Consider the following 27,184-nt stretch of genomic DNA (forward strand, 5'->3'; position numbering starts at 1 on the left):
CCAAGGAATAAAATTGTGATGTGATGGAAAATGTACTACAATCAGAAAACCTGAGTATAAGTTTTACCTCTGCCACACCCTAGCTTGTGTGATCTTGGGCAAGTTACAGAAACATTTTAAAATTCAAAGCATTGTTGTAAAATCATTTTGTAAACTCTAACGTAAACCATATGCTTACTTATATATGTGTGTGTACATAATGCACATTTTTATATGTGTATATATGTATGTATCTTCAAATATTCAACTAACTCTAGGTCAGAATTCTCATCTTTTTTACTTCCTCCATTTTGTACTCAATCTTCAATCAGTGATTTTTAAAGTGCAAAAAAGTTCCTGAAAATATCTTTGTTTTTCCCTTAACTCTGTAAGACTGGAGTTCTGGGCATATCTAGTCAACTCAAAATTTTTTAAAATAGCACACTAGTTAGTTAAAAGTGCATGCATATGTTCTTATCAGTTATTTTCCCTTAACAGATTCTTAAGGATGGGTTATAATATTAAATTTTCTAGACCAATTTTTTTCAAGTAAATAACGTTCAGAGCTGATGACATGATGTCACCTTGAAATTTTGAAAAAGAAATCCCTTGACTGATTAATAAAACAGAATCTCAGACACACCATTTTAATAATACTTTTTTCTTCAAACGAGCTTGGCATATCAGTCACCATCTCTTGAGCCAAAATTTCCACAGCTTTGGATTTCAGGCCGTGCTTCTGTACAAATGCTTCACTAGCCAAAATTGCCGCTGCAGCACCATCTGAAGTGGGACTAAGAGGAGGTGAAAATAGTTATTTACACCTGGTTCACCTCGATCCTAGAATTTCAGTCTAGGAGTTCTTTCAGTGTGGAAAGGCAGGGTATGCTTACTGGTCATTGGACTGTCTTTGTAATATCTGCAGTTAAAAATTATACATGCTTCGCACCTGAAGACTGAACTTCTATCAAGAATTTAAATGCTATCAGTCACTGCTTGATCTCTAAGGGTCTCTCCCAAAAAGTTCTTATTGCAAAGAATCCCAGATTTGCCTCTGCAGATACATAAGGTATCTTCTGGTGACTTCTGAGGAGTCCCACAAGGTTATTCCTGAGCTAATAAAGATTCTAGTATAGGCCTAACTAGCTCCAACTTTGCTATCTCCCAAATAATCGGTCTTGGAATCCTTTTGGAAACTGGGAAAGGATGGAATAGGAGATACCAGAAAGCCCATGGTTTGGTTAAGACTCTTGAGATCTCCTCAAAATAGACCTTTTTCTTAGAGCAGCTGTGAAGGAAGGCAGCAGACACAAGAAGCCTTCTGTGAGTTGAGCTGTACTTTAAAAATGGGCAGACGCTCATACTGCAACAGATAAAAATGGACGTCACTTGTTCACTTGCATCCCAGACAGTAACTCCAGGACACATCCAGGTGAGAGTTAGGCACAGGTAGGAGCTATGCAATACTAACTCAGTCTTCCAGGAGACAGATATTGTCAAGCAATTTTCAAGACAGAGCTACTATCATTATTAGAGCTTTGATTGTTTTTCTTGTTTTACCTTTACTCATAGTTACTATGATTGAGTAAAATTTCCTACAGTAGAAATATACAGCAGAGGAAACAAAATGGTCAAGGGAAAAACCTTTGGACTCCACTGGCCTCCCAAGCCACATTTAAATGAATAAATACTATTAAAACAGGGGAGGTGGAAGTCATGAGAAAAGGAAGTAAAATATATAATTTTCCAAGAGAAAAGACAATCTGTGTCTAGACAGGAATAGGAAGCAGGGGTGCTCACTCCAGGGTAAGGACTATACTTGGTAGGAGTTCTATAAAAGCAGATACAGATACCGATACACCCAGATACAGAGCCTACAGTCTACCCAAGGGATAGAGGGGGTGGGTGGGGGGGAGAAGGCACAGTACTTCTATTAAATATTAAAATGTGTTTTTCTTACCAACATTGTAAGATAGTCAAAAAATCAAAAATTTTTGGAGATGCCATCACTTCATCTAAACTGTACTCCTTTTGGAACTGGGAATACCTAAATATAAAATAAGTAGTTACAGAATGTGAGGTAGCAATCACAATTTTTGTTGAAGATGTTCTGGTCCAGAAGTTAAAGAGAGAATAATATGTAAATACTCTTTCCACAAACGAAAGATAGGCTTTCATAAACCATTTCAATCTACAATAAATAAGTTATTTGAATTGAATTTTTTAAATTCCTAACTCCAAAATATCATGTTGTATAAAAAAACTTTTGTCTAATTTTTGTCCTGGGTTCCTGGCATGGAGATTCTAAAACCCTTGGAATTTCCTGAATAATAGAAGTGTCTTTGTTATGCTAATTAGGTGACTTGTGGTGGTCCCCTTGTTAGCTGGGGGATAAGGGAGGGATGAGCCAGGGGTCTGGTCACCAGCAAGATCAACCATGCAAATACAAGATTGGGACTTTTGAACCAGTTTGACCCCTAGGGAGAAGAGGGGGGCCTAGAGATCGAGTGGCCAATGATTTAATTGAATATGCCTGCATAATGAAGCCCCAATAAGAACTCTAGAAACTGAAGCTTGGTGAAGCCACCTGGTTGCTGAGTACCTTCACATACCAGGAGGGTGATGTGCCCTGACTCCATGGGAAGAGGGCATGGAAGCTCTGCACTAGGAACCTTCCCAGTCATTATCCTATGTGCCTCTTCATTTGGCTGTTCCTCAGTAAGTACAGTACTTTCCTGAGTTCTGTGAGTCATTCTAGTGAATTATCAAACATGAGAGGATCATGGGAACCCCTAAATTTATAGTCAGTTGGTCAGAAGTGCAGGTGGCCTGGGGATCCTACTTCAACTGGCATCTAAAGTGAGGGCAGTCTTGCGGAGTCTTAATTCATAGAGTCTGCATTAACTCTGGGTGGCAGGTGCCAGAATTAAATTGCAGTACACCCAGTTGGTGTCAAACCAGTTGGAGGTTAAAATAAAATACCTTTTTTTTTTCCTGGAGAATTACAAAAATATTAGTTCCTTAAAAGCAAAATTAAATGACTTGCAATTCAGCCAACTTTTGTGGTGATAATATTATACAACTACATTTAATGAAGGCTAATGGCGTTCTTAAATAAATGTACCTATAATACCTATAGGTTTTTATAAAACCTATAATAAAATATCTGCACTCTTCAAAACATTTCCTTTCTCATCACTGCCAAGAAGAAACTTATTTTCATCCCCTTTGGTGCCTCTAACAATATAATCAGATGGTTTCAGAAATTGCTCTGGAAAGACAGCAGCACAAATAGATACAATAAGGGAGTTTCTAAAAGCAAACTTCAACTGGTATGGAAATTAAGCAATTACAGTGTTTAGAAATCAAGCCCATGTAACTTAGATCTGCATACTACCGTCTGCACCTTTGCTTCTAAAGTTAACTTTGACCATCACCAACTTTCAAAAAAATGCTTTATTTAAGCCAGATCCTGTACTAGACAGTGGGGACATGGACACAGTCCCTACCCTCAAGGAGCTCAGTCTGAATCCATGGCAATAAATACACCATTCTAGTATGATAAATGCCATGATAGAAATGTTATACAGGGTGCCATGGGACCAACAGGATACACATCAAACCCAGATACTAAAGGGGGCTTCCTCTCTGAGGTTAGGCAAATAAGAGGAAATAGGAGATAGAGAATTCCTGGCACAAGGGTCAGCACATGCAAAGCCTCTTGAGGTGAAATAGTTTATTGAAGCTAGAGTGTGACATTTGGGAAGGAATATGGAGGCAAGATGAAGAAGAGGGGGCAGGAGACATGAACAAGGATCAGATCATGAAAGGCCAGTATATGGTGTTTACATTATACTGAAAACAATGAGAAACTACTAAAGGATATTAAGCTGGGAGTGACATGACCAGATTTGTATTTCAGCAAGAAAGCTGTGGTATGGAAAAGGGACAGTAAAAAGGCATTACCAAAAGCAAGTAAACCAACTAAGAGATTGGGGCAATAATTAAGGCAAGAAATGATAAGAGCCTAAAATAGGGAATTGGAAGTAAAAGATGGAGAGAAGCGGGACTTCCCTGGAGGTCCAGTGGTTAAGACTCCGTGCTTCCAATGCAGGGGGTGCGGGTTCGATCCCTGGTCAGGGAACTAAGATTCCACATGCCGCGTGGCACAGCCAAAAAATAAAATTAAAAAAAAAAAAAAAGATGGAAAGAAGTAATGAATTCAAGAGATAGTAAGGAGGGAGAGTTATAGACACAGGTCTGAAGGCTAAAGTGGCAGAAGCTATCCCTAATCTTATACTATTGATCACAGATTCTCACTGCCTTTAGGTATTCTTATAATCTGTGAGGAAGCACTTGAGAAGGTTCTTAACTCAACCTTCTTAGAAATATGTAACAGGTTATCTCTAATGACTGGTCAGCAAACACAGAATTATCTTTCTTCACTAGTCAAGCAAAACCTAGTGTAAGAAGTTAGCATCTGAAATTTCTGAGCCAAACCTAGAAGGCTATTCTTGGCTGTTTCAGTGAGTTTTAAATGATGAAGCTGACATTCAGAAATAACATTTGCCTATTCAACATAATTGAGAACTTATAATACATAGCAGAAGATCCATGAGGACAAGGAACTAATCCATCTTGTTCACTGCTATATCACTAGCAGCTTTACCAGAGTCTTGCACATAGTAGGTTACTGAATATATAAATAGCTGAGTGAATGAAAATCCTTTAGAAGAATGCTGTAATGAGTGGATAAGTGAGTACCTGGTTGGGCAGGGAGTTAAGTAAAAGAAAGACTTGGAAGCTTTGCTTCTCTGGGGAAGGTCAAGAGCTGCTCTTTGGAGCCTCAAAGCCAGGAAACCGCAGTACTGTCAACTCCTCAATATGTTGGTACAGTTCCTTACTAGTTTCAGGAAATCACAAGGATTTTTAATGGTTCTCCAAGTTCTAAGGACAAAGAAATCAGCTCTAGATCATATTTATGGGTTTAAGACTGCTTATCCTAACTACTATTCAGTAACAGCAAAGTTTTATTGAGCATATACTATGTTCCAATACCCTACTAGGTACTGAAGATATAAAGATGAGACATAATCTCTGCTCAAGGATCATCATCATCAGAGGAGAAAGATTTATAAATAAGTATGATACAGTGTGATATGTTATAACAGACATATACAGACAGTACAATGAAGCTCATGAGAAAAAATAATTATGCCCATTTAAGAAGGTACTAAGAGAAGCAATGATATTTGTGTTGGGACTTGATGAGTAAGTAGATACTTGCCAAACAAAAGAAAGGCAGAAGGATATTCCAGGGAGAGTTAACAGCATAACTAAAAACACAGAAACAAGCACAGTATAATACACTTAAGAAATACCAAGTGATCTTGTGAGAGATGAGATTGAGAATAACCAGGGAAGTGGTAGGAAATAAGACCAGCAAAGTAGAATGAGGCCAAATTATAACAGGTTTGTTATCTCATATGAAGGAATTTCTATTTTATTATATAAGCAAGGGAATTAACCAAAGCTTCCACAATACCCTTAGATCTTTCACAGAATACCATTAAATTTAGGGCATGGGAGTAGATATTATTTGTTAATTAGGTATATCCTGAATTCAAACATCAATTCAGAATCAGAAGAATGAGGAGAACAAGTAGTAGCATGAAGTATTAGAAATATGTGGTAATGACCCACTTGTGGTATAAAATGTCCCTTGTCATGTTTTTATGTTTATTAAACATGGCAAAATTTGTTTAATAGTTCAGAAACAATTTACTGAGCACCAAATATGTTCCAGATTCTGTGCTAAGCATTAAGAACATAAAGATAAGAGATGGCTCTTGCCCTCAAGGAGTTTATAATCTAGTAGAAGGAAAAATATAAACATTATATTACCACTATTTAGAATGAGCCTGAGCAAGTTGCCTAATTTCTGTAGGCCTCATTTTCATCATCTATAAAATAAGAATAAAAATAACTACCTTATAGGGTCCTTGAGAGGATTAAATGAAAATGTACATAAAAGTACCTAGCACAGTGACACAGAGTTGGCATTTAATAAAGTTAGCTACTATTCTTTTATTGCCTAGTGGTTTGCTTTTGCAGAGATTCTAGTTGTGTGGCACTAATTCAATTCCCAGTGAACCAATTTTATTCAGCAACCATTAAGTACATGCTATGAGCCATGCATTGCCCTAGGCACTAGGGATTCAAAGATTAATTACCAGTAATACACATGATGTAATTTTACTTCAGACTACTTTTTAGGATATAAATAACCATATTATTCTATCAGAGTAAGAGTTAATGACACTAACATAATTAAAATGCAAATAATTTAATATAAAATAATTAAAACAACCACTAATACGTGTTTTACAAACATTTTAATTGATCAAAACAAACTAAGAAAAGTTTTAAAAAATGGTTTAAAATGGGGCCTGGTTATTTCCAATTAAAATTATTATAATAAATTTCATTTACTAGAGTTAGAACCTATGACCAATTACATCTTTTAACTCCAGCCGTTCACATTCTTTCTTAAAAGAGCAACTAAGCTTAAATGGCATTTTAAACATAAATAGACCAAAACCTAAACTGAAAAGTAGTCAAAAGTTTACGTGGGCACAAGCCTTTCATAAGTAAAAAACCATTCTAGTTAACATCTTTGAGGTCTTACATTTGCTTTTCAAGTATAAAGTTGCATATTACATAGCAGGATAACCCAGATTCTCACTATTTCGTATCTCTGAAATACTTACGGGTTATTAACTGAATGTTTATGATTTTTCCATCCAATTTTTGCAAAGTGTTCAAGTTTTGTTCCTGTAGAGAAAGCAAACTTCTATTAGTGGGTTAATGCTTTCCTGTTGCTTGTTAACAAATGTTGCAATGATACTCAGTATCCTCCTAATATTTCCACATTTTCCCATGCATAGATACCAGTACTGGAAACTTCAACACTGATCCCTCACATAAACATTTCTTTATAATTAAACTTGGGTGCATTTAATGAATTGAATCAACAAATAACTGTATGATATGAAAATAGTTCAAACTGGCCTATTCTACCTAGTACAACTAGGGTATACTTTCAAAACCCAGAAAATATAGCCTAGGACCACAGTGGTTATAAGGCAGGAAAGCACTGCCAGCAATACTTCAAGGAGTCTGCCAAAACATCCCAACATCCCTGGATTAAGTGAATTTTACAATTCACACCTTCTAGGGCCTGAACTTCTTTTTCCTTATGATAAGGCAGAAGGGTCTTCAGAAGAGTTACAGTCTAACAAGAAAAGTGTAAGAGGCCCGCGCACCGCAATGAAGAGTGGCCCCCGCACCACAATGAAGAGTGGCCCCCGCTTGCCGCAACTAGAGAAAGCCCTAGCACGAAACGAAGACCCAACACAGCTCTAAATAAATAAATAAATAAATAAATAGAGTAGCTATTAATTTAAAAAAAAAAAAGAAAAGTGTATATATACTTTTTAAATTCTTTAACAGAAAGTTTAAAGAGTAGTGTCGGAAAATAAAAGCAAGCGCGTTAATGAAGTAAAATTTGCAAAAACCTCGTTTACTATTTTTAAGAAGATGAAACAGAATAAAATAGGTTTTGAATCCTCCTTTGGAACTAGAAAGACCAAGGAATGAAAAAGTGCACTGATCGGAGCTGATAATATTAAGTTAATACACAGCACAATAAAGTGGAGAGTCCCCATTTCTGTTTTATCTCTATTTTTCTGTCAAGGAGGGTGATCTTCAGAGCAGAAATGACATACATGTAATTGAACAAATCTTCTCTCAATTCTAATAAAAATGGAAAAAGGTAGAAACCACACTAGCGATCTCATACCAATGAGAGTAGTGACTGATCCAAAGGCAGTCAGTACGGGTCCAGTAAGAACAAGCCACATCAAATTATTATCTTTTTTTTTCAATTTTATTTTATTTTTTTTATACAGTAGGTTCTTATTAGTTATCTATTTTATACATATTGGTGCATACATGTCAATCCCAAACTCCCAATTCATCCCAGCACCACCCCCATCCCCCACTTTCCCCCCTTGGTGTCCATACATTTGTTCTTTACATCTGTGTCTCTATTTCTGCCTTGAAAACTGGTTCATCTGTACCATTTTTCTAGATTTCACATATATGCATTAATATACGATATTTGTTTTTCTCTTTCTGACTTATTTCACTCTGTAGGACAGTCGCTAGGTCCATCCACGTCTCTACAAATGACCCATTTTCGTTCCTTTTTATGGCTGAGTAATATTCCATGGTATATATGTACCACATCTTCTTTATCCATTCGTCTGTCGATGGGCATTTAGGTTGCTTCCATGACCTGGCTATTGTAAATAATGCTGCAATGAACATTGGGGTGCATGTGTCTTTTTGAATTATGGTTCTCTCTGGGTATATGGCAGTAGTGGGATTGCTGGGTCATATGGTAATTCTGTTGTTAGTTTTTTAAGGAAACTCCATTACTGTTCTCCATAGTGGCTGTATCAATTAACATTCTCACCAACAGAGCAAGAGGGTTCCCTGTTCTCCACACCCTCTCCAGCATTTGTTGCTTGTAGATTTTCTGATGATGTCCATTCTAATGGGTGTGAGGTGATACCTCATTGTAGTACTGATTTGCATTTCTCTAATAATTAGTGATGCTGAGCAGCTTTTCATGTGCCTCTTGGCCATCTGTATGTCTTCTCTGGAGAAATGTCTATTTAGGTCTTCTGCCCATTTTTCAATTGGGTTTTTTTAAAAAATATTGAGCTGCATGAGCTGTTTATATATTTTGGAGATTAATCCTTTGTTCATTGATTCGTTTGCAAATATTTTCTCCCATTCTGAGGGTTGTCTTTTTGTCCTGTTTATAGTTTCCTTTGCTGTGCAAAAGCTTTTAAGTTTCATTAGGTCCCATTTGCTTTTATTTCCATTACTCTATGAGGTGGGTCAAAAAAGATATTGCTGTGATTTATGTCAAAGAGTGTTCTTCCTAAAAAAAAAAAAAAAAAAAGAGTGTTCTTCCTATGTTTTCCTCTAAGAGTTTTATAGCGTCCGGTCTTACATTTAGGTCTTTAATCCATTTTGAGTTAATTTTGAGCATGGTGTTAGGGAGTGTTCTAATTACATTCTTTTACATGTAGCGCTCCAGTTTTCCCAGGACCACTTATTGAAGAGACTGTCTTTTCTCCATTGTATATCCTTGCCTCCTTTGTCATAGATTAGTTGACCATAGGTGCGTGGGTTATCTCTGGGCTTTCTATCCTGTTCCATTGATCTATATTTCTGTTTTTGTGCCAGTACCATATTGTCTTGATTACTGTAGCTTTGTAGTATAGTCTGAAGTCAGGGAGTCTGATTCTTCCAGCTCTGTATTTTTCCCTCAAGTTTGCTTTGGCTATTCGGGGTCTTTTGTGTCTCCATACAAATTTTAAGATTTTTTGTTCCAGTTCTGTAAAAAATGCCATTGGTAATTAGATAGGGATTGCACTGAATCTGTAGATTGCTTTGGGGAGTATAGTCATTTTTACAATATTGATTCTTCCAATCCAAGAACATGGTCCATCTCTCCATCTGTTTGTGTCATCTTTAATTTCTTTCATCAGTGTCTTATAGTTTTCTGAGTACAGGTCTTTTACCTCCTTAGGTATGTTTATTCCTAGGTATTTTATTCTTTTTGTTGCAATGGTGAATGGGATTGTTTCCTTAATTTCTCCTTCTGATCTTTCATTGTTAGTGTATAGGAATGCAAGAGATTTCTGTGCATTAATTATTGTATCCTGCAACTTTACCAAATTCATTGATTAGCTCTAGTAGTTTTCTGGTGGCATCTTTAGGATTATCTATGTGCAGTATCATATCATCTGCAAACAGTGACAGTTTTACTTCTTCTTTTCCAATTTGTATACCTTTTATTTCTTTTTCTTCTTTGATTGCCATGGCTAGGACTTCCAAAACTATGTTGAATAATAGTGGCAAGAGTGGACATCCTTGTTTTGTTCCTGATCTTAGAAGAAATGCTTTCAGTTTTTCACCATTGAGAATGATGTTTGCTGTGGGTCTGTTGTATATGCCCCTTATTATGTTGAGGAAGGTTCCCTCATTGCCCCCTTTCTGGAGAGTTTTTATCAAAAATGGGTGTTGAATTTTGTCAAAAGCTTTTTCTGCATCTATTGAGATGATCATATGCTTTTTATTCTTCAATTTGTTAATATGTTGTATCACATTGATTGATTTGCATATATTGAAGAATCCTTGGATCCCTGGGATAAATCCCACTTGGTCATGGTGTAGGATCCTTTTAATGTGTTGTTGGATTCTGTTTGCTAGTATTTTGTTGAGGATTTTTAGATCTATATTCATCGGTGATATTGGTCTGTAATTTTCATTTTTTGTAGTATCTTTGTCTAGTTTTGGTATCAGGGTATTGGTAGCCTCATAGAATGAGTTTAGGAGTGTTCCTTCCTCTGCAATTTTTTGGAAGATTTTGAGAAGGATGGGTGTTAGCTCTTCTCTAAATGTTTGATAGAATTCACCTGTGAAGCCATCTGGTCCTGGACTTCTGTTTGTTGAAAGGTTTTTAACCACAGTTTCAAATTCATTACTTGTGTTTGGTCTGTTCATATTTTCTGTTTTTTCCTGGTTCAGTCTTGGAAGGTTATACCTTTCTAAGAATTTGTCCATTTCTTCCAGGTGGTCCATTTTATTGGCATAGAGTTGCTTGTAGTAGTCTCTTATAATGCTTTGTATTTCTGCAATGTCAGTTGTAACTTCTCCTTTTTCATTTCTAATTTTATTGATTTGAGTCCTCTCCCTCTTTTTCTTGATGAGTCTGGCTAAAGGTTTATGAATTTTGTTTACCTTCTCAAGGAACCAGCTTTTAGTTTTATTGATCTTTCCTATTGTTTTCTTTGTTTCCATTTCATTTATTTCTGCTCTGATCTTTACGATTTCTTTCCTTCTGCTAACTTTGGGTTTTGTTTGTTCTTCTTCCTCTAGTTCCTTGAGGTGTAAGATTAGATTGTTTCTTCGAGATTTTTCTTGTTTCTTGAGGTAGGATTGTATTGCTATAAACTTTCCTCCTAGAACTGCTTTTGCTGCATCCCATAGGTTTTGGATCGTCGTGTTTTCATTGTCATTTGTCTCTAGGTATTTTTTGATTTCCTCTTTGATTTCTTCAGTCATCTCTTGGTTATTTAGTAACGTATTGTTTAGCCTCCATGTGTTCGTGTTTTTTATATTTTTTTTCCCTGTAATTTATTTCTAGTCTCATAGCACTGTGGTCAGAAAAGATGCTTGATATGATTTCAATTTTCTTAAATTTACCAAGGCTTGATTTGTGACCCAAGATATCTATCCTGGGGAATGTTCCGTGTGCACTTGAGAAGAAAATGTAATCCAATGTTTTTGGATAGAATGTCCTATAAATATCAATTAAATCTATCTGGTCTATTGTGTCATTTAAAGCTTGTGTTTCCTTATTAATTTTCTGTCTGGATGATCTGTCCATTGTCGTAAGTGAGGTGTTAAAGTCCCCCACTATTACTGTGTTACTGTCAGTTTCCTCTTTTATAGCTGTTAGCATTTGCCTTATGTATTGAGGTGCTCCTATGTTGGGTGCATATATATTTATAAGTGTTATATCTTCTTCTTGGATTGATCCCTTGATCGTTATGTAGTGTCCTTCTTTGTCTCTTGTAACATTCTTTATGTTAAAGTCTATTCTGATATGAGTATTGCTACTCCAGCTTTCTCTTGATTTCCATATGCATGGAATATCTTTTTCCATCCCTTCACTTTCAGTCAGTATGTGTCCCTAGGTCAGAAGTGTGTCTCTTGTAGACAGCATATATATGGGTCTTGTTTTTGTATCCATTCAGTGAGCCTGTGTCTTTTGGTTGGAGCATTTAATCCATTCACATTTAAGGTAATTATCATTATGTAAGTCCCTATTACCATTTTCTTAATTGTTTTGGGTTTGTTTTTGTAGGTCCTTTTCTTCTCTTGTGTTTCCCACTTAGAGAAGTTCCTTTAGCATTTGTTGTAGAGCTGGTTTGGTGGTGCTGAATTCTCTTAGCTTTTGCTTGTCTGTAAAGCTTTTGATTTCTCCATCGAATCTGCATGAGATCTTTGCTGGGTAGAGTAATCTTGGTTGTAGGTTCTTCCCTTTCAACACTTTAAATATATCATGGCACTCCCTTCTGGCTTGTAGAGTTTCTACTGAGAAATCAGCTGTCAACCTTATGGGAGTTCCCTTGTATGTTATTTGTCATTCTTCCCTTGTTGCTTTCAATAATTTTTCTTTGTCTTTAATTTTTGTCAGTTTGATTACTATGTGTCTCAGCCTGTTTCTCCTTGGGTTTATCCTGCCTGGGACTCTCTGTGCTTCCTGGACTGGGGTGGCTATTTCCTTTCCCATGTTAGGGAAGTTTTCAACTATAATGTCTTCAAATATTTTCTCGAGTCCTTTCTCTCCCTCTTCTCCTTCTGGGACCCCTATAATGCGAATGTTGGTGCGTTTAATGTTGTCCCAGAGGTCTCTTAGGCTGTCTTCATTTCTTTTCATTCTTTTTTCTTTAGTCTGTTCTGTGGCAGTGAATTCCACCATTTTGTCTTCCAAGTCACTTACCCTTCCTTCTGCCTCAGTTATTCTGCTATTGATTCCTTGTAGTGTATTTTTCATTTCAGTTATTGTATTGTTCAACTCTGTTTGTTCTTTATTTCTTCTAGGTGTTTGTTCTTTAATTCTCCTAGGTGTTTGTTAAACATTTCTTGCATCTTCTCGATCTTTGCCTCCATTCTTTTTCCGAGGTCCTGGATCATCTTCACTATCATTATTCTGAATTCTTTTTCTGGAAGGTTGCCTATCTCCACTTCATTTAATTGTTTTTCTGGGGTTTTATCTTGTTCCTTTATCTGGTACATAGTCCTCTCCCTTTTCATTTTGTCTATCTTTCTGTGAATGTGGTTTTCATTCCACAGGCTGCAGGACTGTAGTTCTTCTTGCTTCTGCTGTTTGCCCTCTGGGGGATGAGACTATCTAAGAGGCTTGTGCGAGCTTCCTGATGGGAGGGACTGGTGGTGGGTAGAGCTGGGTGTTGCTCTGGTGGGCAGAGCTCAGTAAAACTTTAATCCACTTGTCTGCTGATGGGTGGGCTTGAGTTCCCTCCCTGTTGGTTGTTTGGTCTGAGGCGACCAAGCAGTGGAGGCTACAGGCTCTGTGGTAGGGCTAATGGTGGACTCCGGGAGGGCTCACACCAAGGAGTACTTCCCAGAACTTCTGCTCCCAGTGTCCCTGTCCCTACCATGAGCCACAGCCACCCCCTGCCTCTGCAGGAGACCCTCCAACACCAGCAGGTGGGTCTGGTTCAGTTTCCTATGGGGTCACTGCTCCTTCCCCTTCGGTCCTGGTACGCACACTACTTTGGGTGTGCCCTCCGAGAGTGGAGTCTCTGTTTCCCCCAGTCCTGTTGAAGTCTTGCAATCAAATCCCGCTAGCCTTCAAAGTCTGATTCTCTGGGAATTCCTCCTCCCATTGCCGGACCCCCAGGTTGGGAAGCCTGATGTGGGGCTCAGAACCTTCACTCCGGTGGGTGGACTTCTGTGTATAATTGTTCTCCAGTTTGTGAGTCACCCACCCAGCGGTTATGGGATTTGATTTTATTGTGATTGCGCCCCTCCTACCCTCTCATTGCGGCTTCTCCTTTGTCTTTGGATGTGGGGTATCTTTTTTGGTGAGTTCCAGTGTCTTCCTGTCGATGATCGTTCAGCAGTCAGCTGTGATTCCACTACTCTCGCAAGAGGGAGTGAGCACACGTCCCTCTACTCCGCCATCTTGAACCAATCCACCCAAATTAATTATCTTTTTTATTGTATTGGCTAGTAGATCAAATGAAACATAGTATCTAGTATCAGCAAGACAAGAGACAAAATTTTTAAGGTCACCTTTTGGGACAAGACAAGGAAATACTGTAGTGTGGCGTTTTTTCCCTTTTGTTTTTCAGGGTTTTTTTTGGTGTTACTATAAAAATGAGGGTTCTTCTGTTAGGTTTACATAACACTGGTTTAAACAAAGTTAAACAAATTTCTTTATGGCAGAGCATTAAGAGACTTTCCTTTACTATTGCGTGTGTATTATGATTGCCCAAAAGAGAGTTAAAGTATGAAGCATTTTCCAACTTAACTGACCTACGTCATGGAGCATCTTAAGAGTCAACAGAACACATAGGCACTGATCAATGACAGGCACTGATCAAAGTATTAACCTAGAACAAAGTCTCTACTGCTAACTTCTAACCTCAGCCATGCTCTGGTTAATATTTCTACCAAAAATTGGATTAGAAAATTAAAGGGTAAGAGTAGCCCCCGCTCACCGCAACTAGAGAAAGCCTGCACGCAGCAACAAAGACCCAACGCAGCCATAAATAAATAAATAAATTTATTTAAAACAAAATAAAGAAAATTAAAGGGTATGCTCACCAAACCTGAAGCTGAGAGAGACTGCTATAATGTTGGATCCAAATAGACTTCAGTGAGGTTTATCAATGAGATGGATCAGAATATAATTAATTAAATGCCCAGTTCTATTCTTGACCACCCAAAACTACCTAAGAAAAGGAGCAGCAATCATGAGAAAGGCTCTGAGGTTCTGTTCGATGATAAGCTCAATATGATTCAACAGTGTGATGTGATTACCAGAAAAGCTTACATGCGATCACAGTACAGTAATCAGTCTTGGGATGATGGGTCATGAAACAAGTCTAATAAGAAACAGTTAAAGGGAACAAGGTCAAGCTGGCTTCAGATATTTGAAGGGCTGTAAGGTGAAAGAGGCTTGTTCTATGAGTCTCAGAAGACAGAAACTATAGGGAGAGAGATTTGAGTTCAACATGAAAAAGAGCACTGTAACAACTGGAATCACCAAAAAAATGGAATGAGTAGCCTCTGTGGCAAGTTTCTTGTCACAGGAAGTACAAATGCTTTATTGTCATCTATTAGATTTACAAGCAATTCACAAACGGATTTGTAGGAAGAAGGGCAGCTAAACTATATAAAAGCACTTGGCATAGTGTCTGACATAGGAGACACTCAGTAGGTATTGATGTCTTTTCTTCTTGTTTCCTTACTATGGGATCCAGTTAATCTACAGAAGATAGGAGCCCTTTGAAAAATATTCTGCCAATCACTTACCATGTATTTACTAATCCTGGACACTGATGAAGGGCTTGTTGACTACTGATTCTGAACTGCCAATTCAGATTTTTGGCTATTCTAAGAATATGAGTGGTATAAAAAGATCTCAATCTCTTTGAATCAAACCTTGAAGCCACAAAAGTCTCCTGATTCTATAGCAGAATGTAAGCTACTACAAACATTCTTACATATTCATTTCTAGAGCACATTCACAAACAGCAATTTCAAACAACAACTTAAAATTCTATGAAATTCTACAATCCATTAGAAATCTGTTGGATGAAGAATAACATTTCAACTAAAATACTGCACATTTACACTTCAGACTTTAGACTAGAAAAAACTGTCCAACTACTCTGAGTAATGTAAAACTTGAGAAAAGGTTGAAAACACACCAAACACAGATTTCCAGCTAGCTGAGGGCAATGGAAGCTGCCTAAATCTCTCTTCATATCCTCTAAAAAAATATAGAATAACAAGAAAAACATATAAAACTGCAAAAAACCATACCCTCAGCATAACTAGACAAAAGAAAACACAAAACTTCAAATTATCTGTAAGTGAAAAAAAAAAGGGAAAGGGAAAAAGTGACCAAATCCCTGCCAGCAATCATTCACGCTCCCACAGTAAGCCTCCTAGGGAAGAAGGGCAGTCTGAAAAATACTGCACAGGAGAGAAGAGGGGAGCTACTGGCAGGCCTACAATTGCTCTGAAACTACCACCAGGAAGAAAAAGACTCCCCACAAGAGTGAAAATATTGAAAAAATATTCCTGTAGATCAAAACATGACTACAAGGAAGGGTTAGAAAAGCACAGGAGACTCAAGGCGGTAATCTTTGAAAGGTATAGCTTCTAGGAGAAGAAAAGAGGGCAAAAAAAAAAAAAATGTGGAGGGGAAGGTCCCTTTGGCAACTGGATGGTGAAAGAGAAAAGAAGCAAACAGGGAAATTTCTGGGGTCCTACAAGACAAAACAAACAAACAAAAAAGAAACAAGAAATCAGAGGACACACAGTCCATCTTTCAAAAAATCCACTACAGAAATAAGACTTTACTATACTGACATAAGAGGACATCAGAGAATTAGGAATCACTCCAAATTTAAAAGAACGCTCTCAAATCACAATGTGATAAAACTAGTAACTATTAATAAAATGTAAAAATTAAGTCTACCTGGAAATTTTTTAACTATTTCCATAAAACAACTCTTGGGCAAAAAGAGGAAACACAAATGATTGCAAAGCTTCTGAAAAAAATGATACTGAAAACTAAAACACTACATATCAGAACCAATGTGATATGTTTAAAGCTGTAGCAAGGACATAGCACTAAACACTAAGAATGATTAAAATGGAACATATTGATCAATTAAAAAGAATGAAGTCCTGATCCATGCTACTACCTGAATAAACTGTGAATGTTTTCTTTTTAATTATTGATTTTCTTTTATCTCTTTTAAATTTTATTTATTTATTTATGGCTGTGTTGGGTCTTCGTTTCTGTGCTAGGGCTTTCTCCAGTTGTGGCAAGTGGGGGCCACTCTTCATCACAGTGCGCGGGCCTCTCACTATCGCGGCCTCTCTCGTTGCGGAGCACAGGCTCCAGACGCGCAGGCTCAGTAATTGTGGCTCACGGGCCCACTTGCTCCGCGGCATGTGGGATCTTCCGGGACCAGGGCTCGAACCCGTGTCCCCTGCATTGGCAGGCGGATTCTTAACCGCTGCGCCACCAGGGAAGCCCCCTGTGAATGTTTTCTATGCTGAGTGAAAGAAGCCAGTCACAAAAGGTCACATACTGTATGGTCCATTTAAATGAAGTGTTCATAATAAGCAAACATTCATAAAAACAGAAATTAGATTAGTGGTTGCCAGGTGCCTCAGAGGAAAGGACTGCTAATGGGTATGGGGTTTCCTTTGAGGATGATGAAAATGTTCTGAAATTAGATAGTTGTGATGATTGCACAACTCTGTGAATATACTAAAAAACACTGAATTGTACACTTTAAAAGAATGAATTTTTATGGTATGTCAATTTCATCTCAATAAAGCTGTTATTCACTAAAAGGATAAAAAATGAATTAAATTCCCAATTCAAAAAACTAAAAAAAAAAACAACAACATAAACCAATAAAAAGCACAAGGAAGATAAAGGCAGAAAATAATGGAATAAAGAATTAGAAAGAATAGATAAAATTAATCAATCAAAATCCTATTGTTCTGAAAAATTTAACAAAAGAGACAAACTGCTACCCTAATTTAATAGGAAAAAAAGCAGAAAGCATATATATACAAAAACAAGAAATAACAAGAGAGAAATACCATTGAAATAGAAATTTTATGTAAAAGACTACTTTTCAGACTTCTATACAAACAGATTTGAAACTCTAAATGAAACGGATAATTTCCCAGAGAAATAAAGACTACCAAAATTGACCCCACTGGAGATGGAATGTTTAAACATAAAGAAATAGATAATTACCAAGCAACTACCAAAACAAACAAACAAACAAACCATACACACCAAAAAAACAGGCCCAGATGATTTCACAGGGTATTATAGCAAACCTACAAAGATCAAGTAGTCCAAATGCTCCATAAATCGTTCCAAAGCATCAAAAATGAAGAAACGCTTCCTACTTCCTTTTATGAAGTAAGTATAAAATTAACACCTAAACTTGATAAAGACATTAAAAAAAAGAAAATTAAAAACCAATATCACTTATGAATGTTGATTTGAAAGTACTAAATAAAATAGTGACAGAGTCTAACTCCACATTAAAAAAAAATCAATACATCATAACCAAGTGGCATTCATTCCAGACATGCAACGTTGATGCAATATCAGGAATCCATTAATAAAATATTCTACTACTAGATCTAAGTGGAGGACATAATGAAATCCACAGATGCTGGAAAAGCATTTGAAAAAATTCAATACCCATTCCTGAAAGAAAAAGAAACTCAAGAAAATAAAAATTGCTGAATACTTTCTCAACACAATTAAATAAATAAATATATAAATAAATGAATAAATAAATATATATAAATAAATATATATATGAGATCTTGAAGCCAGAATTGTACTTAAAAGTAGTATCAATAACTATTAATATAACACCTCCCATAATGGACTGTTGTGAGAATTGAATGAGATAATATGGGTATGGAAAATCATTCATTCATTCAACAAATATTTATTGAGTATTTAAATATGCTAGGGATTGTAGAAGAGAAGGGGGAAAAAACTTTCTTCTGGCCAGATTACATGCCAACCACTGTGCTAGGCTGGATATACTGAAGGTAAACAAAACAGACATGGTTCCTGCTTTCATGGAGTTTATAAGACAAATAAGGAAGACAAAAATTAAACAAGTAAAACCACACACAATAAATATATGAATATAAATAGTGCTAAGTGCTATGAAGGAAAGCAATAGGAAACTATCTATGAAAAAGAATAACAGGAGGGATTCACTTCAATTGAATGATCAAGGAGGGTCTTTCTTTGAAGATTAATTAATTACAGAATACCTGCTTTGTGCCAGGCACTCTACTAGGTAACAGTCAAAGAGCAGGGAATAAAACAAACAAAAATCAGGCCCCTGTAGACTTAGATTCTCGTTGGAAGAGACAGCCAATAAATAAGAAAAAATATATATGCCAGATTTTCATAAGTGCTCTATAAAATGATAGAGTAAGGGCTTCTTTGGTGGCACAATGGCTAAGAATCCACCTGCTAATGCAGGGGGCACAGGTTCGAGCCCTGGTCCAGGAAGATCCCACATGCCGTGCAGCAACTAAGCCCGTGCGCCACAACTACTGAACCTGCGCTCTAGAGCCCATGAGCCAGAACTACTAAAGCCCGTGCGCCTAGGGCCTGTGCACCACAAGAGAAGCCACCACAATGAGAAGCCCATGTACCGCAATGAAGAGTAGCCCCCACTCACCGTAACTAGAGGAAGCCCACGTGCAGCAACGAAGACCCAATGCAGCCAAAAATTAAAAAAAAAAAAAAATGATAAGGTAAGAGACAGAGGATAGGGAGTTCTGGGAAGGAGGGTGATGAAAGAAAGCAGAAGATGACATTTAAGCAGACCTGATGGAAGTAGGAAAGCTAGCACTGATGATATCTTAGGGTAAAGTATTCCAGAAGTTGAAATAGCAAGGCTTAGGCCCTGCTTGAGGTAGGAATGTGCTTATTGTGTTTGAGGAACCAAAAGGATAGTGTGGCTGGCGCAGAGTGGTGAAAGAAAAAATGGTAAAAGATGAGGTCAGAGAGCTAATGAGGGTCGAGGGTCAGATCATATAGAAGCTTGTAGGCCATAATAAGACCTGTAGGTTTCAATCTGAGTGTGGTAAGAACACAATAGAGTTCTTAGCAGAGGAGTGAAATGATCTTGCTTATATTTTAAAAGCGTTGCTCTGGACATAAAGTGAAGAATTGACTGTACAGGTACACAAGCAGAAGCAGTAAAACCATTTAGGAGATTCCTATACTCCAGGTGAGAAATTATGATAGCTTTCACTACAGTAGAAGTGGGGAAAATGTGGAGAAACATTTCTCCTTCTCATATTTCTGGATATTTTAAGAAACGTGTAAAAAGGTTTGCTGATATATTGAATGTTGAGTATAAGAAAAATCAAGAATGGCTCTAAGCTTTTTGGCCAAAGGTCCTAAAGAGATGGAGTTATCATTTACCGGATAGGAAAAACTTCAGGAGGAACAGATGGGGAAGGTAGAAGTTCAAGGAAAGAATTAGGACTTCAGTTTTAGACCTGTTAAATTTGAAAGGCCTGTTAGACATCCAAGCAGAAATACTTTTGTAAAGTGTTGGAGATATGAGATAAGATTTTTTAAGACCTAAAGCATGAAAAGAGTTGACCTTGAAAGAATAAAGAGCACTGTAGCCAAAGAAAATATGAGACTGGGGCACAGGGAATAAGTTTGGCTTACCGAACACACTGAAGCCAGTGAGGTTACACATAGGAAGACTATACAACAGGAATTAAAACAAGAAATGATTTTTAAAAAGAGCGTCTCAGGCTTCCCTGGTGGCGCAGTGGTTGAGAGTCTGCCTGCTAATGCAGGGGACACGGGTTCGAGCCCTGGTCTGGGAGGATCCCACATGCCGCGGAGCAACTGGGCCCGTGAGCCACGGCTGCTGAGCCTGCGCATCTGGAGCCTGTGCTCCGCAACAAGAGAGGCCGCGATGGTGAGAGGCCCGCGCACCGCGATGAAGAGTGGCCCCCGCTTGCCGCAACTAGAGAAAGCCCTAGCACAGAAACGAAGACCCAACATAGCAATCAATCAATCAATCAATCAATCAATAAATCTTTAAAAAAAAAAAAAAAAAGAGAGTCTCACCGTAACAAAGTAATAGAAAATACTGATACATATTTTGGTACTTGAATGCCATGGACTGAATTGTGTCCCCTCAAAATTCATTTGTTGGACTTCTCTGGTGGCGCAGAGGTTAAGAATCCGCCTGCCAATGCAGGCGACACGAGTTTGAGCCCTGGTCCGGGAAGATCCCACATGCCGCGGAGCAACGAAGCCCGTGCACCACAACTACTGAGCCTGCACTCTAGAGCCCGTGAGCCACAACTACTGAAGCCCGTGTGCCTAGAGCCCGTGCTCCGCAACAAGAGAAGCCACAGCAATGAGAAGTCCGTGCACCGCAACGAAGAGCAGCCCCCGCTCACTGCAACTAGAGAAAGCCCACGCTCAGCAATGAAGACCCAACTCAACCAAAGATAAATAAATAAATTTATATTAAAAAAAAATTCATTTATTGAAGTCTTAACACTCAATGTGATGGTTTTTGGAGATGGGTCTTTTGGGAGGTAATTATGGTAGATGAGGTCATGAGGGTGAGTCCCTCCTGATAGGATTAGTGTCCTTATAAGAATCCTTACAAAAAGTGGAAGACAAAGATGTTTCTCTCTCCCTCTCTCTCTGCACTCACATAAAAGAAAAGATCATGTGAATACACAGTGAGATGGCAGTCACCTATAACCCAAGAAGAAAGGCCTCAGTATAAAACCTATCGTGCATCTTGATTTTAGACTTCCCAGCCTCTAAAACTATGAGAAATAAATTTCTGTTCTTTGAGCCACCCAGTCTATGGTATTTGCTATGTCAGCCCAAGCAAACTAATATAGTGGAAATGGAGTTACACTGAACAAAAATGTAAGATATGTGAATGGCTTTGGAACCATTCTAGTTCCAAAGTTTGGAACAATTGCTAGCAAAAGCGTAAAGTGCGTTGAAGAAACCATTAGTAGTAGCCTCGAAGTCCTTTGAGGATGCTGCAGGTGAGAGTTTGCAAAAGGACGAAATCTTACTGAAAACTGGAGGAAAGGAGAGCCCTCTTAAAATAGAAGCAGAGATTACAGTAATACTATTACTTGCAGTTACGTAGAAACTAGTTAATAAGCAAAATATTGAAACTGCCACATGGTTTCTTCTGGCTGCTTATAGTAAAATTCTATAATGCTATATTGCAGAAAGGACTATTAAACAAAAAGGATTCAGGACTTGATAGTTTTGAAAATTCTCAGCCTTTCAAAGTGGTAAAAGATGTTTTTTGTCTTTGATGAAATAGTCTTTGATGGGAATAAAGACGCAGACCTACTAGAGAATGGACTTGAGGATACAGGGAGGGGGAAGGGTAAGCTGGGACAAAGTGAGAGAGTGGCATGGACATATAGACACTACCAAACGTAAAATAGATAGCTAGTGGGAAGAAGCCGCATAGCACAGGGAGATCAGCTCGGTGCTTTGTGACCACCTAGAAGGGTGGGGACAGGGAGGGTGGGAGGGAGACGCAAGAGGGAGGGAATATGGGGATATATGTATATGTATAGCTGATTCACTTTGTTATACAGCAGAAACTAACACAACATTGTAAAGCAATTATACTCCAATCAAGATGTTAGAAAAAAAAAAAAGAAATAGTCTTTGAGCAAAGATCAAATCCAGGGCATTGCCAGGAAAACATGGTCCAAAACTGAAGCCCATGTTGTGACAAATCTTTTGTTAAGACCTCAGAAAGATCAAAGGTGATGCCTCAGAATATTGTTCAGACAGAAAAAAGCCCTCTAAGGAGAAAAAACCTGTGCCTCACAAATCCTCTCAATCAAAGGGCTGCTAGGAAGCTTAAGAATGTTGCTCCTCAGCCACCTCAGAAAGGACCCAAGGTAGAAAGGCACTTAGCCCAAAGAGATTTGCTAAGAGAGAGGTGTAGCTTGTTGACTAATGGCATGACCAAACAAGATTCACAGGAGACCCACAAAGTTCTTAAGATAAAAATTATCTACAGAGAGGATTCTTAAGTGTTAGCATTCTATTTTTGACCTGGGAGGTAATTCAGGTCACAGTTATGAGCTTTGTGAGAATTCACGAAGCCGTATATTTATGTTGTGTGCATTTCCCTGACTTGAGTTATAATACACAACAACAACAAATGTCATATTTTTTTAAAATGCTGGGTTCAATCACTACTTTGATTCTTTAATTTCCTAGCAGGTCACAGATCAAAGTTTGAAAAATTATGGTCTGGGATAAGAGCTGTGATAGTAAAAGAAACTGGGGGAAAAAAAACCATAATTTGCAGTTTGAAGGTAGAACTGATAGGACATAGTGAGGGACTGGAGTAGGGGAAGAGCGAGGAGAAGTGTCAAAGATGACTCATGTTTTTGTTTTGAACATCTGAATGGATGGAAATGCCACTTACTGAGATGAGGAAAAGTAGAGGAGGAGCAAATTTAAGATATGGGGGGAACAGAATGAAGAGTTTGCATCTAAACATGTGAGATTTGAGACATCTGTTACATACACAAGCAGAGATGCAAAGATGCCAACTGGATACACAAGTATAGAGTCCATCACTGACTATCCTAAGTTTGCCTCCCTCTCCCCACAAGTGCCTTACCTTGTTTTATTTTCTTCACAGGACTAATAATTGTTTGAAATTATCGTAGTTTTTTTCATATGCTACTGTCTCTCCCCGACTAGAAATTTAAGCAAAAACCTCACATTTCATTTGCTTATTTGTTGCTTGTGAATGAATACACTGATGTCCCTAATTCTTTTTCCCTCCTGAATATCCTTTATGGTCTGACTTTGCAGTTTCCTACCACAAAAGAAGTAGAGTATGTTTCCCTATCCCTTGATTCCAAGTTTGCCATGTGACTTGCTTTAGTCAAGTCTCAAAAGGCCTTGCATGCTGCAGATCACTCTCTTGTGCTTCTGCCGTGACCATGAAAAGGACATGCCAGAGCTGGCCCTCCGGTCCCAAGAGGAAAATGAGGGACATATGACCCAGCTAAACAGGACTAAAACAGAGCCTCCAACCAACCTACAGTCATATGATCAACCCAGACAAAAAGAGCTGAGCATGACTTAGATCTGCTGATTCCCAGTCAATCTACCAACTTGTAAGCTATAATAATAAATAATCATTGTTTAAAATTGCTGAGTTTTGGAGTGGTTTATTACACAGCAATAGCTAACTGATATACTGCTATATTCCAGTGCCTAGAATAGTGCCTGCAATATAATAATAGCTCAATATTTTAAATGAATTATTTAATTCAAAAGGAAATGGAGGGACTTCCCTGGTGGCGCAGCGGTTAAGAATCCACCTGCCAATGCAGGAGACACAGGTTCCAGCCCTGGTCTGGGAAGATCCCACATGCCGCGGAGCAAATAAGCCTGTGCACTACAACTACTGACCCTGCACTCTAGAGCCCACGAGCCACAACTACTGAAGCCCATGCACCTAGAGTCCGTGCTCCTCAACAAGAGAAGCCACCGCAATGAGAAGCCCCTACACCACAACGAAGAGTAACCCCTACTCGCCGCAATTAGAGAAAGCCCATGCGAAGCAACGAAGACCCAACACAGCCAAAAATAAAAAATATAAATAAATAAATTTTTAAAAAATCATTTTAAAAAATTAAAAAGGAAATGGACAAGGAATAGCCAAAGAGGTAAGGAAAACCAGAAGAACGAGATGTCACAGAGGCCAAGAGAAGAGAATGTTTTAAGAAAGAAATGATCAAAAGGGACTAATGGTGCTGAGGTCTATTAAAATAGGATTGAAAAGCATTTACTTGATATGGCAACACAGTGATCAGTGGTAGCCTTGAGAAAGAAGAGAAGCCAGATTGGAATGGACTGAGTTTAAAATGGCAAGAAATAGCTACAAGAAAGAAAATTTCCATGGCCCCAAACTGGCAGTGCTCCTCTATACCATCCTACCATTCTTCCTTGAAGATTTCTTTCCTTTCTGATTACTTGATCTTGGCTATGAAACCTGGGATATATTTCCTGCAAAGAATAGGAATGCTGAACTTTCAAGCACAACTATTTTCTTTCTTATCTCACAGTACACAACAAGGCACTGGTTCAGGGTCATACAATAAAAACAAAAACAAAATCAAAAACTCTGTCTGCACTATCCCATGTTTTACCTAACTGGCTAAGGCAGGCCAATCACTGATCATCAGTCAAAAAGCTAGGATGTTTACCTACAAAATAAAAATCAACTATGAAATTTTAAATCTCATAAAACACTATGGATTGACAGATGATAATGGACTCCTGATGGATTCAAGTACTGAGAATAAAATTTGGCTACATAAATCTATTACCAAGAGCTAGCTTTAAGTCTCATTACCATATTCAGAACTAATGAGCTTCAATTTATAGTCTATGATTAAAGGAGACAAGATTTATGTTATTTTTCCTATTTCAATGTCTTGTTTTGGAGCATTCTAGGTACTTCTCATATGATGTCCTATGTATAAATACTTTTAGAAAACTGAATTCTATACAGACTATTTCTTCAACTTAATTGAAAAACCATTTCATATTTTATATATCTTGGCATCCCCCACAGTTTCTTAATAAATACCTATTGTTTCTCAAACATGTATATAACTACCAATAAGACTTAACGTTTTTTAACATACCATATTTTTCCATGTGCTCTTTTCCAGCAAACCCAAACATCTGAGAAGCAACTGGGTGGGAAGACAATCCATACTTGTTGATCAGGACTTCGAGATGTTTATCAATTGGATTGGTCCTATTTGAAAACTAAGAGAGGGGAAAAAACAAAATTTAATAAGTACTTGACATGATAGGTGTCTCTTTTAACTATTACAGCGTTACTAAGACATTTGCTTATTTGAAGTGCAGAGTAAGCCAAAAATGGACAATGTGAATAAAATCAGTCAGAAAACGCTTTGCAGGGAAACATGGGAAGGAAAAATAATCAAGTGACCAAAGAGGTATTAATTCTTTCAAGAAACATGTATAAAGAATCCATATGTGCAAATAACTACTCAAGGTGCTGGGGATAAAATAGTGAACAAAACAGATAAAGTCCCTGCTCATCTGGCATTTACATTTGAGGGAGGAGGGGACAGAAAGTAATGGGGATGAAAATTAATTAAAATGTAAATAGTAATGCTATAATGAATAAATTCAAGTAAAGGGATAAAGATTGAAAGTGGGAAGTGCTACTTTATAGAAAATAGTCAAGGGAGGTCACATTGATAAAATGACATTTGAGCAGGGATGTGAAGGAGTAGGAGCAAGTCATTTGGACACCTTTGGGAGAGGAGCATTCTAGGCAGAGGGAACAGCAAGAATGAAGACCCTAAGGCAGAAGCAGGCTTGGGTATTTGAGAAAAACAGTGAATTAGGGTTAGGATAAAGTGATACTCAGAGTGCAATCACCTCTGTTTCCATGGTTCTAGGATAGAAAAACACAGTTCCTACTGCAAACATTCTACAAAGGGAAAGCTAACTGTTTCTTACCAGTTTACCTACTAGACTATGAACACCCTGAGGGCAGGAACTCTGCTTCATATACTTCTGTATGTGTATCCAATGCCTAGCATATGGCCTGTTACATAGTAAACATTCCATAAATAATTGTTGAATGAAATAAATGAAGATTTTTTTTGGTGCACAAAGGGGTTCTAAAGGGAATGCTATGAAAAAATTAAGATTAAGAAAAAATAGGCTTACAAGAGGAAAATTATTTAGTTAGATATGATAAGCAACTTGACAATCCAAAGGAGAAAGACAAAATGAGCTGATAAATGGGATCTGTGGAATCTGTGAACACAGAAATCTTAAAAACAAGTATATATAATTATGTTTTTGGATTTCCATAGATGTAAATTTTTTTCTGTCAAAAGAAATCTAAAAAAAACATTTAAAAAATACAGAAAATGTTCATACCTAAGTTAAAAAGGAATGTGAATGAAAACAATGATATACAGCTTCTGCTTCTAGTCATGATGCGCTATAGAAACCAGATTTACCCTTCTATCTTAAGCAACTAAAAACCTGGACAAAATATACAAAGCAACTGTTTTCAGAGAATGGACAACATAAAGCTTAGTATAGCGATCTCTGAAAGAACTCACAGAGAAGAGTAATGGAGAGAAGAGAGAGAGAGAGAGCTGAAGATCTGAAGAGAGTTCCTTTTGAGTTTTCAATGAGTCTAATCAACACAGGAACATGAGGAAACTACTGAGACCAGGGAAAGAATCACTGGAAAGGAGCACGCAGAATAATTCCCAATGTTCCCACAGGGCCAGGAATAGTTCTTATTCCCAAAATCACAATGGAAAATATCTCCTAACATATGGGGCATCAATGGAATCCTGAGGTTACTGCTTGAGTAGCAGGGTCAGTTTAGTCTTAGAATAATAAAGGCTGTTCTGATTCTACCTAACGAAGCTTAAAAGCAAATCTCAAAAGTATCAAACCACCTCTAAAAAACACCTACCCCAGAACAAACCCCTAAGTAGTTAACGGAACATAAAAAGTCAACACCCAACAAAGTAAAATTTAACATGTCTAGCATTCAATCACAAGTTATAAGGCATGCAATGAAACAGAAAAGTACAACTTGTAAAGAGTGGATTAATCAATCAACAGAAATGATATAGCTGATAGAATTAGATGGAA

The 27,184-nt window shown here is 37.7% G+C and overlaps 1 protein-coding gene across 1 annotated transcript in view; it reads right to left on the reverse strand.

Annotated features, from left to right (window-relative positions):
- The window catches only part of SCP2 (sterol carrier protein 2), a 154,989-nt gene that overhangs the window by 94,327 nt on the left and 33,478 nt on the right, over window positions 1–27,184 (reverse strand). The window contains exons 6-9 of the mRNA XM_061186583.1: window positions 25,168–25,294; window positions 6,750–6,813; window positions 1,940–2,026; window positions 623–773 (exon numbers count right to left, since the gene is read on the reverse strand). Of these exons, the coding sequence (XP_061042566.1) occupies window positions 623–773; window positions 1,940–2,026; window positions 6,750–6,813; window positions 25,168–25,294 (429 nt within the window). The remainder of the gene's footprint in view (window positions 1–622; window positions 774–1,939; window positions 2,027–6,749; window positions 6,814–25,167; window positions 25,295–27,184) is intronic.

Source organism: Eubalaena glacialis, chromosome 3 (genome assembly GCF_028564815.1).
Source record: "Eubalaena glacialis isolate mEubGla1 chromosome 3, mEubGla1.1.hap2.+ XY, whole genome shotgun sequence".
Classification (NCBI taxonomy): domain Eukaryota; kingdom Metazoa; phylum Chordata; class Mammalia; order Artiodactyla; family Balaenidae; genus Eubalaena; species Eubalaena glacialis.